The sequence below is a fragment of the Coloeus monedula genome (assembly GCF_965178545.1).
Source record: "Coloeus monedula genome assembly, chromosome: 8".
Taxonomy (NCBI): domain Eukaryota; kingdom Metazoa; phylum Chordata; class Aves; order Passeriformes; family Corvidae; genus Coloeus; species Coloeus monedula.
In genome coordinates, this window is record NC_138788.1 from 18,178,069 (window position 1) to 18,204,180 (window position 26,112).

At 38.3% G+C, this 26,112-nt stretch overlaps 1 protein-coding gene across 3 annotated transcripts in view; it reads right to left on the reverse strand.

Annotated features, from left to right (window-relative positions):
• Positions 1 to 26,112, reverse strand: part of SEC24C (SEC24 homolog C, COPII coat complex component) — a 38,365-nt gene that overhangs the window by 8,425 nt on the left and 3,828 nt on the right. The window contains exons 2-15 of one of the 3 annotated variants that reach the window (XM_082285881.1): positions 22,162 to 22,364; positions 19,129 to 19,212; positions 16,561 to 16,702; positions 15,511 to 15,689; positions 13,840 to 14,289; positions 12,453 to 12,583; positions 11,180 to 11,248; positions 9,337 to 9,448; positions 8,394 to 8,521; positions 5,759 to 5,897; positions 3,736 to 3,851; positions 2,333 to 2,457; positions 1,885 to 2,076; positions 812 to 905 (exon numbers count right to left, since the gene is read on the reverse strand). In XM_082285881.1, the coding sequence (XP_082142007.1) occupies positions 812 to 905; positions 1,885 to 2,076; positions 2,333 to 2,457; positions 3,736 to 3,851; positions 5,759 to 5,897; positions 8,394 to 8,521; positions 9,337 to 9,448; positions 11,180 to 11,248; positions 12,453 to 12,583; positions 13,840 to 14,289; positions 15,511 to 15,689; positions 16,561 to 16,702; positions 19,129 to 19,212; positions 22,162 to 22,336 (2,136 nt within the window). In that variant the 5' untranslated portion in view covers positions 22,337 to 22,364. The remainder of the gene's footprint in view (positions 1 to 811; positions 906 to 1,884; positions 2,077 to 2,332; positions 2,458 to 3,735; positions 3,852 to 5,758; positions 5,898 to 8,393; positions 8,522 to 9,336; positions 9,449 to 11,179; positions 11,249 to 12,452; positions 12,584 to 13,839; positions 14,290 to 15,510; positions 15,690 to 16,560; positions 16,703 to 19,128; positions 19,213 to 22,161; positions 22,365 to 26,112) is intronic. The other 2 variants (XM_082285883.1, XM_082285882.1) reach the window with 2 other exon arrangements.

Sequence of the window (26,112 nt, forward strand, 5' to 3'; positions counted from 1 at the left end):
AGATATTGGGAAAAACTTCTTCATGGAAAGGGCTGGAAGAGGCTGCCCAGGGAAGTAGTGGAGTCACCATCCCTGGAGGTATTTAAAAGATGCACAGTTGTGGTACTTAGGAACATGGTTCAGTGGAGGACTTGGCAGGGCTAGGTTAAAAGCTGGGCTAATCATGTAAGTCTTTTCCAACTAAAATGATTGGCTGGCTGACATGACAGACAAATAGAGCTGTGTCATCACTTTGGGGTGAAGTCATACAGGCATTCAATTTGAACAGCAGACAAGTTGGAGTTAAACCAGGCATGTAATTATGTCTGGATGAAGTACTAGAATGGAAGAACTTTAGGAAAGGTTTACTTGGTTAGCACATTGTTGCAGGCAACTTCAACAGATAGCATTCTCTCCTTTTGTTTAAGATTCTACCAGAGTACAGGATTAAAAAGACACCAAACAGACACAAAAGACACTTCCATGAGACTTAACAGACTTCAGCACTTGTTTTTTTAATGCTGGAGGCTCTTTTTTTTCCTGTAGGTTCTGTAAACTGTTTAAAGCAAAACCCAGTCAGACAACTGAGAGTAAGCCATGTTCTTACACTTTGAAAAAATTATTTAAAAAAGAATTGGGCAAAGAACATACAGATAGCTGCACAAAACAGAAGGTACAAGCACTTCAAAAATGAGCCAAGTACGCCCTACATGCAATGCATCTACCACAAGGAGCTTACAAAATCTTTAGAATTGTCTTATTAGTGTGTGTTAGCAGAATATGAACTTCAGAGTAATTGGCTGAAAACAATTCGTCATAACAATTTACTAACCTTCAGTGCCTCCAGCCCTGCTTGAATCACAGGTGCAAAAACAGTTTCTGTTTCTCTGGTGTCTGCAAACATTTCTGGAATCTGATCCAGCAAACTAGCAAAGAACAAGAAAAAAAAAGAGGAATTCAAGATCCTATTTAATAGGAAAAGCCACACAGTTATAGTTGATGATCTAGAAGAGTGAGGTGGTTTAAACAGGAGTGGCTAACATGTCTGCAAATTCGCATAACTTTTACAGTATTTGGCATCTCATCTGACAAAAATGCTGTCTTGTTCTTCATTGGCTTCTCTCATCCATATCCTCAGTGCTTGCTGTATAGCCTCAACTGATGTCTAGTCCACAGCTCTTCTGTATTTCTTCTAATATATTCCAATATATATGGGTAAGTAAATTCTTAGGAAATACTAGTGACACTTGGCCTCTGTTTGCCAAGCATCTTGTGTACTATTCAAAGATCAATAGGTTTAATCCACAGTTTTGTATTTAGGCTTGTTTAATGCATTAAAAAACAGGCTAGAAATTTTCTCTAAAAATCTGCAATTCCACGTCTAGTTCCCAAAATGTAGTTACCTACACACCATAGAATAATTATAGTTCAAATATCATGGTAAATAGTTTGCCAAAACTTCACTAACTTCTTTCTTTCCTTTCAGATTTTATCTTCTTATCCCACTTAGTCTATTTTCTCCACGGAACCAAAAGTAGACATCCCTATTGTCTCAGTTTGCAGCTATTTAAACAGTTGCCTTAAAGACAGTGATGCAGTATTCTTATAACTTTCCCTCTGCACCATCCTAGTTGTGTTTTGTTGTGGCTTGGTTTTAGTTTGTTTTTTTCTCTCCAGAAATGCCCTTCTGCTCTAAATCCCTTTATATACACTTTCTGCCAAGCTGGACTATGAGCCAAATAAACCTTTAGCCCTTGAATTTCCCCACCCTACTTTGCCAGCTTAATCTCAAACAGTATAGTAAGTTAAAATACATGGAGTGCTTTAACATGACAATTAAGCACACAACATTTGAATCTACCAAACAAAATTTTACTACACACACAGTAAACCAATTTCTATTACCTGGCAATAACTGTCCTGGACTCATTGACATTCACCAGAAAACCATCAAGGAGTGGCACAAACATATCTGCCACATCTGAGACCACCATCATTTGTGGCTGTGCCAGTGAGCTCTTCACGTTATAGAAGTGTAACACTTTGTTGTAGGTGACAAAGCCTACTCGAATGGCTGATTCCTCCATGTTGCCTTCCCTGTAAGAGACATACTTGCCTTCACATCCAAGAAGATAGGAAAACCATTACTCAACCCAACACAATAAGGGAAAAATGAAAGGAAGTAAAATTTATTTTCACCTAGAAGGGTATCAAGAAATGTTCTGCTTGGCTTTTTTCTGAAGAAAAGCTTGACAGGATTATCAAATAATTTTTAAATTTCTAGCATTTTTAAAGAGAAAAAGTAACAGCATCCCCTGTTTCAATTGACAACAGTAGTTCACAGTATACCTACCTGGGCAGGTAATCTAGGAGTGACTTTAATTCTTCACATATTAGCCTCACTAAGCCACTCTTCACAGCATTGTAAGACACATCAATCATAAAAATGAAAGCAGGTGGACTAGGAAACTTGTTATTCTGTGGAAGAGAGGGAAGAAATCACACTATTGCTACGTAATGCAGCTCACATAACAGCTCCCTAACACAGATAAATCAATGCTGGTCAAAACTTAGTTGCTTTCATGTACCTCTGTAAGCATGAGCAGCAGTTGTTTCTTCAGCTCATTCTCCTGTCCTTTTCCAACTAACAGACATGTAATTATATTATGTTTGAAATGGACTGGTATTAAATGCCCTAGACTGACTTTACCATTAATCAGAGAAGAACAGTTATAACTAAATAATCCCTTTACATCACTAGGATAGATTGAAAAAGTAGACAGGGAAGATTCCTGCCAGATCTCAAGACTTTGGAACCTGACCATACTTGTCATAGGTGATTTCACCTATATAAACTAAAAGATTTTCCTCTCCAAGGATGACAACTTTTTCCTTCTTAAAAATCAGGCTTTCTTTGGGAATGAAAAACTTGTTTTAGTCAATAGTTTACTGAAATCTATAGGTCATAATGGAACAAGCACTCAGAACAAAAGCAAAACAGAAGAACTTCCAAAAAAGCTAGGAAGATCACATCTCATTTGATTTAAAGTTCTTAAGCCGTTAGAAAATAACTGAACCTTTTGTCTTAACTCAAAGTAAAACAGAGGCATTAGAAGGCAACCGGCATAAACTCACATTTAGACATCTATTTTCTCAGCATAATATTTCAGCAGAGATATAAGTTGCTGTAATAAATACCTTGCACATATTTTCCCTATTCCTTAGAAGTTAATTATTATTTAAATCTTTTATTTAAAAGCAAAACAGCTTTGAAAAGATACATTTCCACACTATTCTTGTGCTCTTAACCACTTAGGCTGTATTTGAAATTGAAGTTCAGTAGGTAAGGTCTGCCTTAGGTAACAGGTGGCACATTGCACAGTTACTATTGTACTTGTCTTGAACCTCCTCCTACAATCCCCTTTTCTGCTAAGGACTACTGCACAAGAGTCCCTTCTGCAGAACTCCTAAGGTAAGCACAGCCATAGCTGCTTATATAGCTCCAGGAAAAAAAAAATATTACAGACATAGCTATTAAATTATATTATGTCATGTGTGATCAGGACTTCCTCTAGTTTTGGAAGTAAGCAGACAGGCATGTTATTTTACACAGTAAAGTGGGTTGGATTAATGCTGTTAATTATCTCTGCCAGCTAGAAATCAGCCCCAGACAATTCATGTCTTTCTTACTTTCAAGAAAATAGTTTTTTTACTTAAAAGCAAAATAAATAAAGCAATAAACACGTTGTACTGTACCTTGCAATAGTCAACTGTTGCTAGAAACTCGTACGACCCCAGTGATAACTCAGGTCGGTCATAGAAGTCTACTCGCTTTCCAGTATGATCCAAATGTTGGAAGTAGTGAGGTGGCACTGGGAAAGGAAAAATCATTACGCTCAGTGATATGCCCATAATAAACACTGTGACTAGAGAGTCAACATGACAACAGCTGTTTCAAAAAAAACTCCAGGAAAGTGAAGTAGCACTCTGGGCTAGCACACAAGTACTAAAAATATTAATGCAATTCAAGAACATCATTAAAGCAAAAAAAACCAAACTTACTCCAGTTTGTCTCATGCACCAGACAGCAAACTGTGTAGTTACTGTTGTACTTTTCTTGAATTTCCTTTCCATTCTCATTTTACATTTCATATCAGAAACATCACTACAATACACTTTTAGGATTATTCTGAAGGATTTAGTCCAAAGGAAAAATATAACGTCCCATATAAGTTGTAACAAATTATGTAAAACAGAGTTTGAGGCAAACTACAGGCTACGTCATTACTGACTCAAATCAGGCTTACTAAAACACTGAGCTCCTTATTCTGCTATTTGAGTTAGTTTTTCCTTCCCTTCCCATGCTGCACAAGAGTAAAGCCTCCAGGCACTCTCGCATGCAGAGACTCCCATAATCTTTTTATCACAATAGACAGAGTACTTCTTACAGTGGATTAAGAAGGAGGAACAGAAGTATAACCACATGCCCAGCACCCAGTACTTTTGTGCTGGCATGAGGTATCAGAAAATAAAATGGGAGTTAAGCTGAATTTTTGCCTACAAAAGTCAGCTGCAGAAACAAGTATTTCCCTTGTGCCCCAAGAACTACCATGACAGACACTCCCTCCTGCAGAACTGCTCCGGTGACAAAACGCATTGCAGCTACAGCTGTCTATATAGCTCTATATAGCTGTCTATATAGCTCCAGGGGAGAATAAAATGAGATTACCTGGAATGACAGTATTCACCATATTTAAACTATTTTAAACATTTAAAGTTTAAAAAGTTCAAAAGAAAACAAAGTGATATCACTAAGACTATATATAAGCATCTATCACTCTTGTTCCCAAGTACACATCCCATATAAGATAATTGCCTGATGATTTTTGGAGAGAAAACAAAAATTGTTCTCAACTTTTAGGTACAACTACATTGTGTTTTCAGAGTATTGCTTTCATCAGCTGTCTCTCAGCATCCCTCCCTTTTCTGCCTTTGCTCAGTTGTTAAAGGTACATACAGTTGCTCAGTGAGAAGGACCAGGAATGTATGCAGGCAGAAAATCACCAGACAAAATTGGTGTTTAAAGTTGGCCATTTCTAATCCCCATTTTGGCTAGTACAAACACTTGTAAAGCATAATTGAGGTGGTAAGAACAGTCCATTAAAATCTACCAAATGGAACACTGAAAACGTCCTCATAAGGTTTGTTGTACCTTACATTCCACTGTGCCTTCAAAACTACAAATGTCATGCTGTGAGCAGCCCATTGTGACTTCTGCTTAAAATGAAGCACGTTTTGTACTAATTTAGAAGAGCAACTAATATTAACTGGCCTGTACTGAAAACTCCTTTTCAGCTGTAGCAGATTTAACTGCAATCTCACCTCTAAGGAATGTTTGTGAGGCAAAAAAAGGCTTTGTGAGAAAAAAAATTCTAACACATGCTACAGACTAGATCTGTATCTCAGTCTGTTAAAAAATCCCATCCTTTTGAAATATCCTAAGAAAATACAACGGTCTTTCAAACCACCAGGCATTATGCTACAAATACATCGTATTAAAAATTTGCTACACTACTACAGTGCATAAGCACCTATTTGAACACAATTTCAGAAATGAACACTGAACATGCCTTACAATAATTTTTTACAAGACTAGACACGTATTAAATCACAGTATTCCTTATAAATGATCGTAACTTGATAAAGACTTATTTGCCTGCATCTTGTTCAAAGACCTTTCCAGCAGAGCCCAAAGAGTGGTTTCCAGAAGAAACCTTACCCTCAGTGACACAGCTGCAGAAACAACACTGGAACCTCCTTCCACCTTCAATGAATTGCATAAAAGGGCACATGTAAGCTTTGCACCTATTACATCGGACAGGACCGGATTCTCCATGGTCTACCAAATAAGGAAGGGTCTGTGGAAGCAAGAGAGAAAAACATGAAGAGAAGGGTCACACCATGATGAGAAAGTTTTAAGCTCTGCATTGTGTGGTCATTTCTATCTCCCTGTACATGGCATAAGATATAGCATTGTGGGAAAGAGTGCAGGGGAGGTGGGAAGCCTGAACAAGTATTTCCTAAGTGCTTTTCAATTCAAGCTCTAGCACAGCAGTACTCTGCACGCTAGAGTCATCAATGGGCTCTCCCACGTAGCCAGTAGCTTGAAGAACATGACCACAATGCACTGCCAGATATATCTGAAGTGAACACGGAAGACTGAAAGTGACTCTTCACCCTTCTCTCTTCCCCTTGTAAAAAGCAAGCTTTTTAACAAAAGCAAAGCCAGTCATTATATTCTTGACTATATGGAATGCACAGTATCTACCGTAAAAAATTCCATCTGGTAAGACTTATTTTTGAACTCTATCATGAAATGCATTATAACCACAAGTTCTTACTGTCTTGACCCCACCGTACAGCAAGTCCTCAAAACTGTTATATAGTGACACCATTTTTCAACTGTTACTTATAATATGCTCTTTCTGCACCCAAACCAGAATAAGATACTTGGCAACTTCTCAACATCAGAACAAGCAGGAAGCACTTTAAAATTATTGAGACAGAACTCATGAAAGTTATAAGCTGCATTCATAGTTCAAAGCACTTTTTGTAACTAAAAACTTAGCTCAAAAATATAACTACTTGTTTTTAAATTTTCTGCCAATAAAGGTGTCTGGTCTTAACTCTCTGTTACCTTAAATCTATGCTCATTTTTAAGAGACAACATATTCACTGATCAGAAGATGAGCAAATGCTCCAGTCACTTTCCTCTTCATGCCACAGATGTGTTATGTCTTTTCATTCAACCCCACTAATCATTTAATGACAGTACAATGGTTTTGCAGCCAGCATTTCTCATTTCCTATAGGCCACGCTGACCTCTGCAGAGGAAAAAAATTTCCAACTTTTCTGACTGGCAGGCAATGTTGGTATTGTACTTCAACACAATTTTTTTTTTCCTCAGCCTCCCCTCTGTAACATGCAAACAAACTACAAGGGTGCTGGAAAGAGGCAGCACTATACATAACTTGTCATTAACCACTTAGTCCCAGAAGACAGATACTTCTTTCCAAAGCCTCAAGTTTGGTTTCCTGAACAGTGCATAACCTAAGGCAAAGGTCCTGGATTACGAAATATCATAAATTTATCTGAATGCTATAGTTTCATAAGATATTATTTTCACAAAACATTTATCCTCTCATATGTGAAGCTTTAGTTCTATTTACAGTCTTATTGCTCTAAACAGCTGAGTCTTCATCTGTTGGAAGGGCCCCTCCACAGTCAGTCTTCCCTTGCCATAAAGAACTTCCAAATACTAGAAGCTGACTGGTCTCCAGGGCAATTTTCCAATCCTAGCCTTTTTTTTTTTTTTGGACACCACAAGTGTTTGTTCAAAGCATAAACACATCAGGAGACCAAACAATTATTATTTGTAAAGTTTTGCTAAAAATGTGTAACTTCACAAGCCTCCAAGTTTCCCAAGTAAGACCTCATTCTCCTATTGTGTTTCTTTTAAACTTCAGCCACAGATCAGTTTTATCATAAACCACTTTTTAAAATTCAAACCATAGTTTAGGAACACTAATGAAATGGAACAGGAAAACCTTAAAAGAACCCTTAGACCAGAGGAAATGGCTTTTCTCAGCAGATGCTACCCTTAGGTTTAGCAGGGCACAGAATACTGCAGACGTATGTATTCAAATTTAACAAGCCTGTTTGTCTTTATGTCACTGCTCCAAGCAGGCAAACACTACACAGTAGCCAGAGTATTTAGACTACTTAAAAAAACGTCAAACTCTGTAAAAGTTTCTGAGCTTTCAAATTCTCAGCAACCAAACATGAGTGGGTAAAAGGCTAAACAGCCACACACTACACCTAGAGAGAAGTAAGTGCTGCAGAGAGAAAGGGCAGAAATACAAGTGCAGCTCAGCAGTGCCCAGTACTCAGTGTTGTGCTGTCATCCCACACAGTGCTGTGCATGTACATCCATATTAAACAGCTTAACCAGTGCTGTTTCATAAATTCTCATCCAATTCCACAACTTGGCATTCTAGAAAAGATTTATTACCTGTGATCAGCAACCATTTAAATACTTTATACCAAGAAAGAAACTGAGATCAGCTGGAAGGGGATGCCTTTATGACCATCCTAGTATTTTGGTCATTTAGTGACAGTGCTTGACAGCTACGGCAAAAAAGCTGAAATTATCATGGCCATCAAAATATTAAAAACTTTAAACACAACATTCTTCTGCTTTACAGATCTCTACTGCACACCTGTTGGAGAATCAATGTTTACCTGGTCTTCATTACCTAAATATGCCTTCTAAACATATGTGTTAAATGTTGACACCTGAGAGCATTCTCCTGCTGAGCGTGCACAGGGCACACAACTCTACCCAGGGTTCTCACCTCTTCCGGTGGCAGAGTAGCCAGCGGCTTTATGATGGCAGCCAGGGGAACTTGGGATTGTTTGGCCATGTCAGAGGTGCAGGGAATATTGTAAGAAGTGCATCTGATGTAGCGGGGACTTGCATTACCTGGGGAACAAATTAAAAAACCCCATAAATTTCAGAGCAAATTAAGTTTATATTCAAGAACAGAAACAAAAATACCTTAAGTTGTGTTGTTAAGCCACAGACACTAAGAGCTTACCTAAACATTCAGGTTCAATCTATGGAAAACTTGAATTCCAAATAAAATACCTCTTCATGATTAACTACATAAAATAAAAGACCTTAAAATAAATGAACTTGACTCCCGGTCAACCTAAACCTATTAAAAGGCATTTCTGTTTCACTGTATTCACAGACTAAAATATAATGTAGACAGAAAACTCTACTCAAACATTTATACTATTTTGTTTTGTAATTTTGGCTGAAGAGTAAAATACTTGATCATAGAATCAGATTCTGAAGTTTTTTCCAGAACTTTAAAACTCAAAGTGTCAGAGATTAAAAGATGAAACATCTTTTCTCTATGGAGCTCTCAGACCAACTTACATCCCTCTTAATTTTAAAAAATACAGTTGTCAGTCCAATTCTAACAATGTTGCTAGTAGATTTCAGTTCTTAAGTGTATTTTATAAAGTTCTAAAGAAGAGGCTTCATTTGCTGCTTTCTGATATCTCTGCTAATGCTGGTCCTAGGTATCTGCCTTGGAAAACATTTTTTACCTGCAAGTTGGTTACTAGCTACCACACAATCAGGATAATCTAAACTGACATCAAATCAACACAGCACCTGAAACTAAGCCTCTGTTGGTAAAACACATGTCCTTTAAAGATATGGTTCTGTCACTGACTCTTTGGGATTTGTGTTTTGTTTGTTTGTTTAGGAAAAGAAAAATAGTTTACCTTGATCCTTGACCAAGAAATTTGTAGTTACAAGAGGTGGGACCTGCCCTCTCACTCCAGTGACAAATGGTTCTGACCCACGGTTATTTCTGTCATCTTCAATCACTTGAATCTGTGATGGAAAACACCATGCTATTATTTGGAGGCTTGATTTCCAAGTACTGCAAAATAAAAAATCTCTAACACAGTGAAAAGGGGACCTGAGGCAAACGTTACTATCTCTAAAAATAAGAAGAGCAAGTAAATTTTGTCAAGCAGTCACCTCTCAGTTTGATTTCAAATAGTACTTAATGACTAACAATAAATTACAAGCTGCAAATAGTATATTTTCCCCAAGTGTTCTTAGTTGCAGCATATTTTGTGTTTTAAAGTCTGATCTGAACTCATAAAAGCCAAACTCAGATCAAGAAAGGAATTTTTGGTAGTATTCCCCTGCATGGTTCTAGTCAAATAGAATTATAAGCTTCTATAATCCTCAAGCTGAAGTTCTAGAGGCAACCTGGCTTTTTCTTTCTCTTATGTTCCCACTGTTTTCATAGTATGCCTTTACTTCTAACCACTTCAACCCTGGCCTAAAGACATATGGCTTGCAAGCTCAGGTGGAAATATTCATTACTTTGTGGTGCTCAAGGGTTTGCGATTTGAATTCTGGGAATGTGGAAATTGAAAATTTAATAGACTTGTCAATGAATCAAACTTCAAAGCCTGTAAAAATCTTAAATTTCTTAGTATTTCAAATTCTTTACAACTGCAAATTTGCTTAAGATCATGGAAATGTATTAAATAGTTTTGCTTTACTAAAATATCCACTGACATTTGTACTCGTACACAGTTCAAACTACATTTCCACAGTGGTAACTGGATGAAAGAATTAAAGCTAGAAACCGTTCTTCTACTCTTATTTGCCATCAAACACACCTGCCTTTGCCTAAATTCTGAAATGCAGAAGTTTGCATGGCAGAACTTCCACTCTCTCACTACAGATTGCAAGCTGCCAAGCAGAGAGCCTCCCATAGCTTCAGACAATGACTACTCTAGAATAAATCTAGTTCCGTTCAAAGTTCTACAGGCTGACTGACGTTGATCTCACCACTGGTACCTGTTAAATGATAAACTTTGACTACATGAAGAAGAAGTGACAAAGGGTAACAAAAAGCCAAAAGTTGTTTTTTTTCTTCTTCCAATCCAAAAGGTAGCTGCTTTTTTCTTTCTTTCTTTAGGTAAGATTCTCCAACATACACATTAAATTTTCAAATTCAAAATTTAATGGTTATACATGAGCACAGATAATGAGAGAATGTTTATAGCTCCCCATGCCTCATACTAAACTACTAAAAGATTTGTATCAGGAATTAACATTAAAAAAACTCCCATTCATCTTCAATTTTAGAACTCCAGAGCACTGGCCCAGTACTGGTATATCAACAATAACAGTAATCAAATTCTGATCAAAACACGGTAGAAAACACGGCTACAACAGCTCATGCTGTGTGCATGCTGACATGAGACACACGTTGTATGGACAATTATACTGCTAGCTTACACTGAAAATGCCAGTGGGAATCTGATGAAGGCAATATCCTAAAGATCAAAGAAAGTGAAGGGGAGACATTCTTCATGATCTGTTTCTGAAAACTGCTTTCTATTGTGCCACCATTCATCACAGAAGATTTTAACAACCTCATGTGGTGTAATGTTACTCATTTTGATCAGGCAAGCAGAAGACAGCAAGGAAAGGGTAAAAGATTAATGATGGAGGGTTAGCAAGGTGAAGTTCAGGTTTCAGGCATGCACAGATGGTCACCAACAAACAGACTACAATTGACATATATACAGCACTTACTGGACTAGGAATTGCATCTGGGTCTATTCTGTGTCTGGGTTTCTGCTGGGGTGGCAGCTCATTTAGTTGCTTTTTTTTTTTTTAATGAAAAATAAGAGCGCCACAAAAAAAAAAAAAAAAAAAAGAAAAGAAAGAAAAGAGAATAATAAACCAAAAAGTAACAGTGTTACTTCTTTCTACCCAAACCTGTAGCACTGGAATTAGATACATTTAGATACTGTTTCATGCAACAGGACACATCAGCTTCTGCAGCATACATTGATTCCAAAACCAGTCTTGCTGGGATATTTGGCTTGGCTCTGGACACGTTGCTAATGGAGGCAGTGGCTCACCTGCTCATTTTGGTTAGAAACTGGGGATTTTTATGCTTTAAGAACATGCTAACATGAAGGCAACTGACACAAGCTATTTGAGATTTCATTTAGTGGAAGAGAAGAGAGGCAGACAAGCAATTAAAGACTTATATTCTATGAAAAAACACAGTAGTAAGTTTTACGTAAACCTGGAATCTAAACAGGTAATCTTTTTTAAATACAAGTACCTTCTGAATAACATCAGTTCGGATCTAAGATATAACTCAAGACTACATTCTCTTCATAGTTTTGAAGTACAGAAACAGCATCAGCAGCAGTGAAAGGAACAGCACAGTAGACTAGTGGCAATAAGATCACAAGGCTTAGTATTATTCATCATTGCTAACCATTAGATAGAACTGCTCATCCTGTCTCAGAACCTCCATTCTAAAAGACAATCCCAGTTTGAGAAGCTGTTCATATTTGACTGATGTAGCACCATGACTTCACGACCCAAAAAAAACCAAACCAGCTTTTTGACAGATTATAGGAAAAGCACTACAATCACCTCCTACTAACCATACTTTAAACATGGATCATACAGTTCACAGATTGTCACCTCAAAACCTGAAATCAATTCACCTTGGAAAGTCATTATGCAAGACTCCAAAAATGGAGAAACAAGTTTAATCAGAGCCCTCAAGGATTCTCAAAAGATAACACAGTACAGAAAAAGACTTGAGGAATTAGAGCAGTGATTTCCATATGCAGTGCCTTTCTTTAGTCACCAAGAAAAATACTGCCTCTGGGCTTATTCATCACGAAAGACTGAAGGTGGATAGAAGAGAAAAATGTAAGCAGGAAAACAGACTGATGTTCCTTGGAATGAGAAACCTGTTTTCAGCTTTGGTCTTTGTCAGTTCTGTTTTATGCAAAGACACCATGGAAGAGTTGACACTGGTAAGAACAAGTAAGCTTACAGGGCTGGGAATGGAATCTGGATCCAAGCGTTTTGGTGGAGGTGGTGGTCCAGGCGGACTTCCATAATTTGGTGCTCCTGGATAGGCTCCTCCATAGTTTGGCTGGGGACCCCTCACCTGTCCAAAGGAACCTTAACAAGAAAAGAACATCAGAATCAAACAGCAGCTTAATATTAGGCATTTCCTCATTTGGCACTTCCCACATTTCCTGCCATCATTAAAAAAAAAAAAAATCCTCCAGAAAAATAAAGTCATGTGCTTTTCAATTAATTACGATTAAACATATTTATCACAGTGTTTCAGCTTAGACTGGTACATCTCTATCGACTATCCAATAAACTGATAGATACAATCCTCAAAACTAGACTTAAGGAAACAGGTTTTTAGGCTATTAGCTCTACCTCAGCCCAAACCAGCACACTACTGTAACTATTTTTAGAGTTTGTAATTGTTCATTACAATGCGCATTAAGATCATGCACTATGAACATTTACCTGCAGAACTGTCTAACAGAAAGTGCACACAGAACAGCCAAATAAGCCAGTGGATGATCCCTAATTCTTTAAATTAAAGAACTGCAAGGAGTTCCCCTGGGCAGTTTTGGCTCGTCTGAAATTACAATAATAGGCTAATGTGTGATTTTTGCTTTTGTTTTGTAACTACCTCAAGCTATTTCATATTATTTTAGACAATTCCAGTCACTTACAGAGTAAGAGCATGATTTGTATTTTTACAGTTCATAGGAATTTGAACAGATATTTTTAAGCAATTTACCTGTCCAGCTGTGCAAAGCTGCACGATTACTTTATCCCAGCTATCTGTGTTATTGATTAAAAACCAGTGAAAACTGGTTTGAATACAGAAAGCTTAACTGGTCTTACTTTTAAGTACATTTAAGATGTGCAAGCTTCTACAAGGGAGAAAAATATGGTTATGCGAATTAAAGGAGAAAACACACAACTCCTTTTTCAATGTTTAACAACTCCTCTCATACACATTACATATGCACAATAGTCACAAATTTAAGAAGTATAAAATAAGGCTTTTCGGTATTTCTGATGTCTATTTTTGAACAGGTGAGGTTTCAGACATCAAATTAGAGTCCATAATAAAATTTTGATCACAAATTCTGGTAGTATTATGGCACTAATTGCTAAACACTTTTTTGCCCAAGTAAGCTAGATTCCTTTAGTTAATCTTATTAACACCTGTATTATAAAATATCTTAGAATGACACATGATATTATCTTAGACATGAGCACAGGGAAACAAAATGGAAGCTTTGATGTGCAGCCAGGAGCCCACAAGTGACAACCCGAAATCTAGTTCTCAGTTTGCAGCATACAAAGAACACATAACTTAAAATTCCTATACCAGGAATACTCACCATTCTGCTGCATTTGGTATCCTGGCTGAGGAGGATGAGTGGGAGGAGATGGTCCATGGAGACCACCCATGGGAGGCCCAGGGTGCAGCCCTGCCATAGTTGATGGAGGTGGTGGTGAGGATACATGATTAGGCTGGGATGATGGTGGTCCAGCAACTGTCTGCCCAGGCAGTGGTGGGCCTGGAATGGCAGGTGGCCTTGGAGCACCTGTGGTAGGAGGGTAAGAGGAAGGTCCAACCCCTGTAGAAGGGGGAGGTGGGGCAAAACCAGGAACTTGAGTAGGTAGGCGCTGAGTTGATACTGTCTGACCAGGAAACGGAGGCTGTGCCAAAGGAAGACCCTGAGACACACTGGTAGGAGGGGGTCCTTGGCTCGTACTATAAGGTGTGTAGAGACCAGATCCTGTTGCACTAAAGCTTCCTGAGACTGGGGGAACTGATGTTGGGGGACCTGGTAAGAAAATAAAAGATATAACATCATTTTCTCCTATCCTCAAGACAATTAAGACGCAAGAAAAACCCATTTGCTCCACATCACCTGAGTAAGTCTACCACTTTCTCATCTTCAGGTGAACTTACCAGTACTAGCAGAGACAAATCCTAAGTAACCATCCTCCTAGATTGATCAGAGAGCTGAAGCTCTTTCAGGGGACCTGAAACCTGATAGTTCTTTCATTGCCTTCTCTCTCTAAGTCTGAGCTGCTTATTTTACATAATCAGAATACATTTCAAGATTCAAGGCCAGTAAAAAAGGGCAAAGCCAGGAATAAGCAAAACATGAACCACCACAAGTCTATCCATGAATTTCTTGAACTAAGTTTCTATCTGAAACCCCACACTCAGTTGGAGCCTGTATATCAATAATGGTTTTGAGCTTTGTGGTTTTAATAGCATGAAACTAGCAGCTCTGTACTCTTTCTGAGAATAATTTTTAACAAACACATTGCCAAAAGGCCAAGGAAATCTGCATCCCCTACCTACTTGTAATTTTCCTATAAAATCTGACTTATGAGATGCTTGTTAAAAAGTACTTTAGCAAAACAATTTTTAAATAGTCAGACCAGCTTACACATAATAAGGACAAAACTCTAGTCTCCAATTTAAAAAGCCCTCGAATCTACAGCAGTGAGACTGTAGAACTAATACCATAGAACAAAGTATCTAAATTCAGTTTTTACTGTTAATTCAGTTTCTACTGTTTAAGTAAGCTTTTTCTTGACTTCCAGCAGAACCCTTCACACAATCATTCAGAGTATTTTCAGCCCTTTGTGGTTTACATTTACGAGGCCCTTTTTCCTTTCTTTTTTTTTTTTTTTTTTTTTACTGGGCTGCTGCACAACAGTGGCAAGACATGTAGACTCTCCAACAGACAACTTTGGGGTAGACCATTTTGTGTTTCTCAAGATTCACCTAGTTGAGGATCAATGTTGTTATCCTCCTTTGTTATTCATGTCCAGCAGTGCCAGCACTGTCCCCTACAATAGTCTCAATTCTATTTTCCCCAATTATGACCTTTTTAGTTAAGAAAAGTACTGTTTACAATGGCAGATGTCAACACTCAGAGAACTCCCATAACCATATGGTAATGAATCACTGACAAGAAAAAATCTTTTATGAAATTACTAGCAAAAATGAAAATCAATAGCATATTTCTGTAGTCAGGAAACCTTACCATAGCCCAGTCCAGCTGGGGGAGGAGCAGAGGCTGCAGTGCTGCCAATTGTCATCCCTGCCATGTGATTGCTGAGTTGCTGCACGCTGGCTGGGGGGGGCCCATATTGCTGGAACGTAGATGTCTGGCTGACAGGCGTGGGTGCTGAGCCTGGCAGAAACGGCTGAGAAGCAGGTGGCCTGAGAGGGAAGATGACAAACTTAACTGATTCTTCATTATAGAAGTTACAATTCTCTGCGCCTTTTAAAATTGTTCTACCACAAATACTACCTGGGTCTCATATATTTACATGAAACACTGTAGCTCAGTTTTGGAAAAATAATTACATATCCTGCATGAATCTGAATCCTTTTCACCCCCCCAAAAAAATCCTACTAGCTCTTAAAATACAAATGCTATGTTTTTGCTAATTCCATCTCAGTTATCGCAACAAATCAGTCTATAGGGTGAGCAACAGTAAGGCCTGCATGGCTATGTAAGAATGCTCTGCCACCCAAAAGACTTGAACCCTCTGGGACTATTGCCACTTTCACCACAGAGGTCACGGCAGTATCTTTCTGGAAAAGATGCTGAAGAGCCTTAGACGACAGTAACTCAGGGATCCATAAAGGACAGAAGAGGACCCAGAATCAATATGAAGACATTACCCACTAAAGACAGCCACGTGGTCCAGAGATAATTTCACACTGCCAAGGAACAAATACTACAGTTGTGTGGATGCAATTGGTTTAATACAAGACAGACCATGGGCATCAGATTTTTTTTAGGGGAAAATGACTACCACAAAGAATGTCTTAAGAGGAGAAGAGGTTTTCATCAGTCATTGACATCTGCTCATATCCTTCCACAAGTTTTTTATCTCCATATATACTCACTAACAAATACCCCTGTGGCAAAATGTTTCTCCAAAACAATAACAAAGCAATGAAGAAAGTCAATGTCCACCACAAAACCCAAAAGTATTTAGTTTGACTTAGATCTAAAAAGTCTAGACCTAGCACAGGTCTACCAAGGCAGGATTTTGTTATAATTCACTCTTCTCATATGCACCTCTGCATCGGGGCTGCTGAGGCTGGAATCCCATTCTGCACATCTCCATGTTCAAACTGACTGTATGCCAGGTGGCCAGAAGGATGAGATGCTCCAGAGGTTGGAGGCGGAGCTCCAGATGTTGGCGGGGCTCTTAAGGAACCTACAAACATAAGGGAAAAAAAATTAAAACATCACAAATTATAAAAACAAGGGCTTGAACCAACTACCATGAAAAATTCAAGTGCAGAATTGCTGTAACAATACTCCAAGAGCAACAAATAAGTTATGCACAAATAATTTTAGTCACTGTCACTAGTTACTATCTCCACATAGATCAAGCAGAAAATATGTGCTGTGAAGGGTCTTCAAAAGACAACTTCACCTTTTATGAAGAAAATTACCCTGTCAGTAAGATACCGAATCCTTTCCCCTCCAAGACCAATTACTTTTTTCTAAACCAAGAAGAGTATTCAATGTAATCTAATGTTCATTACAGTCAGTTTTCCCTATCTCAAAGGTAAGCAGGCTATGCAAGCAGATTCAGTTTTCAAAAACTACATTATTTACTGCATTTATATATAACATTATGGGGGCCACCACAGACTGTTCTTTCCAGCCTCTCAGGGTAGAGACACAAATACTTTCCCAGCTTTCAGACTGAGCTCGTTCAGTCACAGCCTAAACATATTTGCCTCAGAAACCAGTCTTTCCACAGACCACAAAATGTTGGATACAATACCAGCAGACAAACTGCAGTTTGTACTTCCAAAAAAGAGAATATAAACTTCTCTTTTAATAATACTATATTAACAACGCTGGTAATTAGAACAACTGTATGCCCATGCCTGTTAACCACAAGGGAACCTATTTCATGTATGGGGTATCATTAAGTACAGATGGCTAAAACTGCCCCATGAGACCAGGGCCACACACACACACACACACACTGTTGTGTCACTCTGACAGTGACCCGCATGGCAAATTTCAAAGGGATTCTGAAACCTTCTTGTGAGGAACCATTACAAAATAGGAAATAAGGGGAGCCATTTCTCAATTCTATAGTGTAATTTATACCCTAAAGCATGAGGTTTCAACTCATACATTTTTATCTTAGCTGCTACATCCAATTCTTAGCAAACCTGGGGATGTAAAGTCAAGGAAGGAATTAACTAGACCTTGTATGAATAACTGATAATTTCTTGGGGTTTTTTCTTTATTACTAAACCTCCTGCTGCTCTTCATTTTAAAACAGGATTTAATCACTCCTAGAGACATTTATTATTTTTATATATTTTAATCTCATTAATCTTGTATTTTCTAAACTACTGTTACAGCACCTTCATCTTACTGTTCCTCTGGCTAAGCACTTCCTGATCTCTAACTATTCGTAGGGTATTTCTTTTGTGATTCTTGCCATCTACTTTGTATTTTCTTTCCTCTGATAGTAAATTGTTTGGCCTTCTTATCTTTTGTCTTTGAAGGCATATTTAATCCAGTTCCTGGAGGGATCCTACACACTTTTTTTATATATATTAAGTCAAATTCCTCCCCCCCCCCCCAAATTTAACAGGCATACCATTTGACAAATATTGTTTACTTCAGAAAAAGCTTTGGAAGTATTTTTTTTCTACTTCTTATCACAAGTATACTTCTGGAACCCCAACCACAGACTGCTCAAATGGTCACTGAATAAGAAATCACTAGAACAGGTATAGGTATCTAGTGGTTTATTACCCTAATATTCATTTTTCTTGACAAATCCTCAAGTTCCCCTTCCAACATCTTTGAGATGTTCCTACTTATTAAAGACTTCAAAATGGAGGTAACTGACAGCAAAATGGGAAATGCCTATGATTTTCCTCAAAGCCCTGAGGTGGGCTTTGGTGGTCTTCTGACACCCTAATCTTCAAAAAAAAATTGACACCACTAAAAATAGTTCTTCCAAAATACTACTAGTTAGAAAAAAGGAAAAGTACAATATGGTTTCTTGCAGCATTTCTAATTCTTACATTTTGATTGCTAGTTGTGAAAAGACGTTTCCTATTTCAAGTCACAGCTTTCGGAAAAGTAATTATTCCTAGCATGTATTTCAATTCTAAGTATAGCCAAGAAAGTCAAAAACTTGTTTTTTCCCTTAAACAAAAGCACAAGCTACATAAATCTCATGACTTCCAGTAACAATCTCCTGGTGGTCTGAGGAGATTTTTCACTTATTTTCAATGCTATCCCTTCAAACCTCACTTTCCCTCTCAAGTGTGAGACCCAGTTCTTTTAAACTAAGGGTTGTACCTGACAGAACCTGAATGAGCCAATTCTGGTTTTGAAATCAGACTTCAGAAAACATTAGTCACAAGTCAAGTTTTATCTATGAATCAGCATGCATAAGGGATTTCTACTAGGGTTATTTCTTCATATCCTATTTATGCTTTTGGAATGCTGCCTACAAATAGATTAGGAAATGCCCCACCCACCTCTGCCTAAACAATCAGGTACCCAACCTTTGAGATAGGTATCCATATTAAAGGAGAACTTGGCACAGAAGCAGTGACACAGCACAAACACTCCCACAGAAAGAACACCATTTACCTATGAAATTAGGTGCAAGAGAAGTGTCAGAGTTGAGAGATACAGGAGAACCCTTCGAAGGAAACCCCAAGGAAGGAAAGTAACCTGGAAAGACAGAATACACCAGTAAATCAAGCCTGAGAGAAAGCACTGAGAAACAGCCTTTCCAATGCTGAGAACAGCCTGCAGTCCAGAAAATACCATATACACAAAATTCATGTCATCTACCACCTTGTTCCTTAAGCTACACTTCCTCTCTTCTACCATGCATAACATATTACAAATATAGTCTTTACACTAACACAGATGTTAACAGTTTCATAAACTAAGCCTAATGTAAAATGATCCTGTCACAGTCTAATTGTTAATGGTATTCAGATAATTGTGTTTGCATTTTAACCACATGACCTCATCTGAAGGAAACCAATAGACTGACTAAAGGACCAGGACAAAATTGTTCTGGTTTTTTCACTATTCTCGTAACAAGAAGCGACTATTTTCAGCTAGCATCACAGCACTCCACTTCTGGTCCCCAGAAAGATTAACATCACTGCCACAGCATTCCCATGATTCCATTTAGTTAGAGTCAGGGTTTGCCACATAAATCAGATGCAAAACTCTCCCTGACTAAGGATGGCACTGGCTCCCAACATTTCTTCACTCAGTCCTCCAAGCAATTTTACTGTTATTTTAAAAATAAATCCCTAAGACAACTATCTTGAGATTACAGAATAACACTGGCCATTTTCCTTTTACCCCTCAGTGTTTCCTAAATTCCTGCCTCTGAAATTAATTCTCTCACCTCTACATTATGCAGCTACAACAGGTCTTGCCACAAAGACTTGCAGTAAACATTATGTGTGGTGGTAGAAAGGATAACTGTCACTATGTTTACTATCACCTGTCTGCTGTTTCTGATAATGTGTTGCTCATTTTACTCCCTCTTCCACAGGGATTTCATACTCAGCAGCCACTGACAGGTCAACCTCTGGCTGTTGTGCTAGTGCTCTGAATTTTTACATTACTTTCTTCTAAAGATAGGAATCCTAAACAGCAGGTCCAAAATGCACAGCTTGACAACTGAGATTTCCTTAATACAGTCTGCTAAGTCCAGGAATGATGGGCTCAGAAAAAAAGATGGAAAAAAATCCCCACAAACTGTGGATGGCCTTTGCCTGATAATAACAATAAAGTATATGAGACACCACCTGAGTAGTGCAAAACAGTTTTGTTGTTCAAATGAGACCAGCTTGTTGCCCTCAGTGTCACATCACCTTTCAATCATTACTGGCACAAAATCTGCATTTTTAATCTGCACAAGTGTATATGAATGTTTTCAAGGTATCTAGGTATGCCATTACTGAGCTGTCATGAACCACACTTAATTTTGGAACCACTGTTCCAAAATTAAAAAAGGCAAACCAGAAATAATCCAGAAGAAAAAAGTTAATTCCCTTAAAAAGAGATGCTTGTCAGGCTTGTAAAGTCTGAAAATTCTTGAAGTAACTGATAGGAGATGCTCATCAGTTTCTTTTCACAAACACCCTAATCACTCTTCACACTGCTAACAGCCAAAACCTCTTTTATATAAATAGCTGCACTGATGCAACTTTTCCAAATCTGTGATTAATTTTTCTTCTTCTTGAATCCCCTTCTCTCCCTCACTAAAGCAAGCACAATTTCTCCCCATTCCTTCCATTGGACAGAAAACACAAGCTAGTCAATGGCTACAGCGAGCAGTCAAAAAGAGTGCTCAGTGGCTGAGCTCTGCCTCTGTTTTCCCGGGAAGCAGGGTTTCTTTTCTCCACTTAGAGATGATTTTCATTACTTTTATAGAATTCAAACCCTTTGTGAAATTAATTCAAAATTCTCAGAAAGTGCTGTTAGAAGAGATTTATTGAAAGCATGGGAGGAAGAGGATTAAGGAAAGAAAAGAAAGATGGAGCAACTGAATAACCCATTCTTTACCACACCACACTCAACTCTTTTACTCCACTACTCTACTAACTACACAAAAATCCAACAGTGCAATTATTCAGCACCCAAATTTCAGTCCCCCATTTCTGTTCATTTCAAGACAACTAGAGGCACTTTGGTTGTTCTATCGTCATTGAATCTGGGTTAAAATTCAAGAAGTTGCAAAAGACTGAAGATGTACTTGCAGGGGGAATAGTACGGAGATGATTAGCATGACCAGCATAGTCCTAATTACCTTAGAACACCCATCTGAAACCTAAACAAATATTTTTAAGTTCATGTTGTGCTAATTTCAGCAAAACTGAATTCATCCCTGCGATCTGAAAAGGCAGACATACTTGTATTCAAAGCTATAGTTATTTTCTACTCTACATTTCACATGTTAAAGTCACTATTGATTTCCCAAAGCAATTCAGGTACTTGAAAACCAAGACTCACAAAGTTCTTTATAAAAGTCAGCCTTCCTTTTGAAAACAGGAAATCAAAAGTTGAATTACTCTATTTTTTTTTTAACAGACAAAAATAACAAGGGATATGATCCTGCAGAATCAGTGAAATTCTGGAATACATTAGCTTGCCACGTGTCTACAAACTTTTTATTGAATTTAAAGACATTAGAGAAAATAGCTCCAAATATGCTTTCTACCTAGAGTTGTATGTCTTAATCTTTCAGGATGGAGGGCAGATCTTTCTACACAATAATGTAAGGCAGGCTCAATTATAAATCTGTTACAGTCCCTAACTGCTGCCTCTCGACATAACCTCACCAGGAAGACTCTTCTAAGTCAGGTGCTTCAGTAACATAAGGACATGGACATAGAGAAAAAAGCAGGCTGTTTCTCAACGCGCTAATTTTATGTACTACCAAAAGAAGAGTAAGCCCTATAAACTGGACAAGAGACAGCACAACAACTTCAGAATATGTGATGACATGATTTTTAGCATCATGCAAATTACATAGAGAAAAAAAGATAATCGCTATCACAAGAAAAAAGAAGACTTATAATAGGAAGTATACAGCAGAAAATCCATCCACGCCACAATTCACACATTCATTAAGTATTGACTGAGCAGTACCTTGTGGAGGGACTGGCTGTTGATATCCTGGCATCGGCCCATTATAAGCTCCATACTGTGACTGAGGAACCCCTGGCAATGACTGTGCTCCGTAGGCAGGCTGCTGGTATCCCTGATATCCAGGCTGAGGTTGCCCGTAAGGAGGCCCCGTGTGAGCTTGCTGGTTTACACTCATTGTATTCACATCCCCAAACTAATCTCACCTGCAAAAAGGGGGGAAAAATGACTTTTAGCAGATATAAAACCAAACTGGTCAGCATTCCTACTGTTTTCAAATAAGTGAGAGATCCTAAGATACTTGGGAAGCTAAGACATTAATGGTAACTTACACTTGCACAGCAATTTTTTCAAGTAATATAAATGCTTTACAAGAGCTATTTAAAACAGTATTTTCAGAAACTATGTTTTCTAATCAACTTAGTCAGTGTTTCATCCTCGTTAAACTTGTGATCATCATCTTCGACAGAAACACCATCATTTGCCATTCCATAGCAGATTATTATCAAGCTTCCTGAGAAACGTTACGAACTACCTCCACCTCACAGAATCAGACCAACAGAAAACAGATTTCATTATATAGATGAGTGATTCCTTAATATTCCTTAACACTTCAATAACACTGAACAAGTTCAGCTGTCACCTCTGTGTTAGTTTACTTGATCATGTTTCCTTGTTACAAGCAACACACTTCACCATCCACAAAGGCAGCTGCTTGAAGTGTTTGATAGAATCTAGAACAGGACTGGCATAGGGGGCTATAGTCTCTTCTTTTTTTTAGCAATAGATGATTTAAATTCCTTACTATGTACATATATTTCATAAAACAAAGATATTCCAAAAGCAATATGTTCACCTAAGAAAGGCGTTCAAAATGGAAAATTATCACAGGCAAAGACGGCACTAAAGGAGTTATACCGAAGTTAAGACCTGAAACAAGAGTGTCAGAGACAGGAGAGACATTTCTTAGCAAACTTTCACAAGAAATCTTGCTTAACAGACAGATTCCCAATTCCCCTAACTAACTGTATAAAGAGACTGACTAGTTTTATAACAAGAAAAGCAGTAATGTTATTGTAAGACCCCAAACCAAGCAGGCAATTCTCACAACAGCAAGCAGGCAGATAACCCATCGTGCCTTTCGTTTGTGGAGAGTCAAGGAGATGACTTTAGGGGCAGAAGATTCCCTCGTGGTGTGGTTCTCATAAGAATATTTTGCATCGCCTGCACTTCTTTGGACACTCCATGCCACTGTTATCCTCTTTAGCTAAGACTACCTACACTAACACTAAAGAAATGTGCTTAGGGCAACTAAATTATTTACTAAAAAATTTTATATAAAAAGTTTATATAAAAATGCAAAGTAAAAGTAAAATAAATAACTAATGTTGCCCTCGTATTTTTCTCCAAACCCTATGATGAACTTGTGCATTAAAGATACCAAGTAAATCATAACACAGAGGAGACAGAGGCACAACAGCCACCAACCACTTGAGGCAAAGCCTGACCAGGAATCTGTAGCTTAACTCAATCAGGTAACAAATCCCCAAGATGGTTTGCCTACACTTTGATTAGCACATGCCAAACAATGTAAAAGTTGGTTCTTCCCATTACCAAAAATATAATGCCAAAGAATTATTTCAGCAGCTGACACCACAGTTGTACAGCAAAGGTACTGGAAGAACTACAGCTCTGTAAGAATCATCCACATGAAGAAATTATTTCATACATATAATAAAGGGAAAATACATATATCACAATAGAGAGATTGAATTATTTACAAAAGAAAGCTAGCACAATACATATAATATACATTTAACCACCTACAGCTAGTAAACATGACAAATGTCAATACTAAAAATATTAATACTTACTCCAAAATTAAATTTTAAACTTTTATGAAAGGAAATAAATGAAGTTTTACATTTTTTTTCTCCAAGCTGTATAAAGGTGAAGATAGGGCTTTTGCTTAGAAAAAGATCTCCTTGTAAATATTTAAAGGTAATTTGCTCTTCAAAGTTAACATGTCATTTGCAACAGCTTACAAGAGCGTGACAGAATTTTTCACCAGCGTGCAGTGGTTTTAAACATGGTTACTCTCTTGCTGTCATAACGTGTAATCTCTAAAAATTCTGGTTTCCCACACCACCTTTGACTTAGTTCTGCAAAACAGTCTAACCTGAGCAGCCATGTGGCGAGGAAGTCTGGACTTTGGGACCGGCTCCCTTCCCAAGTTCCCTGAAAGGTTAACCTCTTCCTGCCCAGGCAGGCAATCAGTGTCACCACACTGCAATCACAGACCTACTCTCAGCCACCTCCTGTTCTGTACAAACAGTAAAACAAGAAAGTGCCTCCTGCAAAGGTGGGGGTACAGGGAAGGAAGACCACTTCAAGAGGACTCCTCCACCTTCTCATCTTGGAACATATGGGCAGGGCTTTCTGACAAGAAAGGAGGGCTGCTTTCTCTTCTTCCTGCCCCTGCTTTATTGGATCTCACACAAGGAACTTGGCTTCTAGTCACTGCCCCTGCAAACAGGTCCCTCCTCCAGAAGAGCTGCAGAGTAGCAGTATTCCACAGGATAACTCCTTTTAGACCTACAGAAATCCCTGAACAGATCCAATGTTTGAACAAGGAATTACTACAGGGCAGAAGACCAATCTTTCATGATTTTTCTCCTGTTTTTCTAAAGGATGATAGGACAAGAACTCAAGCATGTCCCTTGCAAACCACTTCTGACTTACTGCTGTGAGTGTATATCCAGTAAGTGATCTTACCTGATGATCTTTTAATATTCCCTTCTCAGCCTTCCTTCCCTCACATGGATATCAGTATTTCCTGCCTGAGCAGGTGGTATCTGTCAGCTTGTTGCTCTCCACAATACCAAAACCGAGAGGTAAGCTGATTTAATGCACATCTTACAGAGAAAAAGAGTTTTGAGATAATCTCCTAGTTTTGTGGAAAAAGTAGCTACACAAACAAGACAATTCTAACTCAGCATCCCAGCTGAAAGGTAGATACACCTCAGACCTTTAGCTAGCCCATGTGCCAGCCAGCACAGGTTCATCTCCACCACACCACAAGTTGATACTTGCTCTACACTGGCAGAGGGTCAAGAAAGGAGACTTAACAAGTCCAGTGCTGAAGTGGGGACAAGGCTGCTTCATTATTTTGGTGCTCGACTTTCTCTGAACATAAGGCTTGTGGCATGCTTGCTCATCACTGATGTGAAATACCACAGGGCAGGACCAAGAGTATCCACCTCTGAGAAGGTGGAAGACAATTGTCACTGAGTCTGTTTTCCTTCTTCCCCAGTACAAGTTATTTGTATCAAACGTTCATTTTGTCTCCACTCAAAAAACATCTCTGTGTAAATTAGAACCTGCTCACTTGAAGAGATATGGAGAAGGGGAGAATTTTGTGCTCTGTCTTATGACACAAAGGGTGGGTGGGATTTGGAGAATGATAGAATACATATACCAGAGAGGGAGAAATGGAGATAACAGGCCATTTCACTGGATAAAAATGCTGAGGATTCCTTTGCACATAGTAACATTACCAAAACTAAGCCAAACAATACTGACACATGGTGTTGAACATATTACTAGTCAGCAGTTACGATACACAGGGCTCAAACAAGCAGGACTGATGCTACACAAAAAAATCTGTGACAAGTGGTCATTACCATAAAAAACAATTTTCCTGCAAAGCAGGAAGCAGTCACTCTGTGCCATTTTCAATTCCTCTGTATAAAGGCAGCTGACCATGAAGTTTTGGTCAAAACATTTACAAAGCGACAATTACACTAGAAGGCTGCTGTACTAGACAGACAACCAGTGAAGATCAGTAATAAACTGATGGGAGGAAAATACACAGGAATAATGTGGGGGGTATGGAATATCTACATTTTTACAATAGCTTCAAGATTCCTCAGTATCCACACAAATCAGACCACA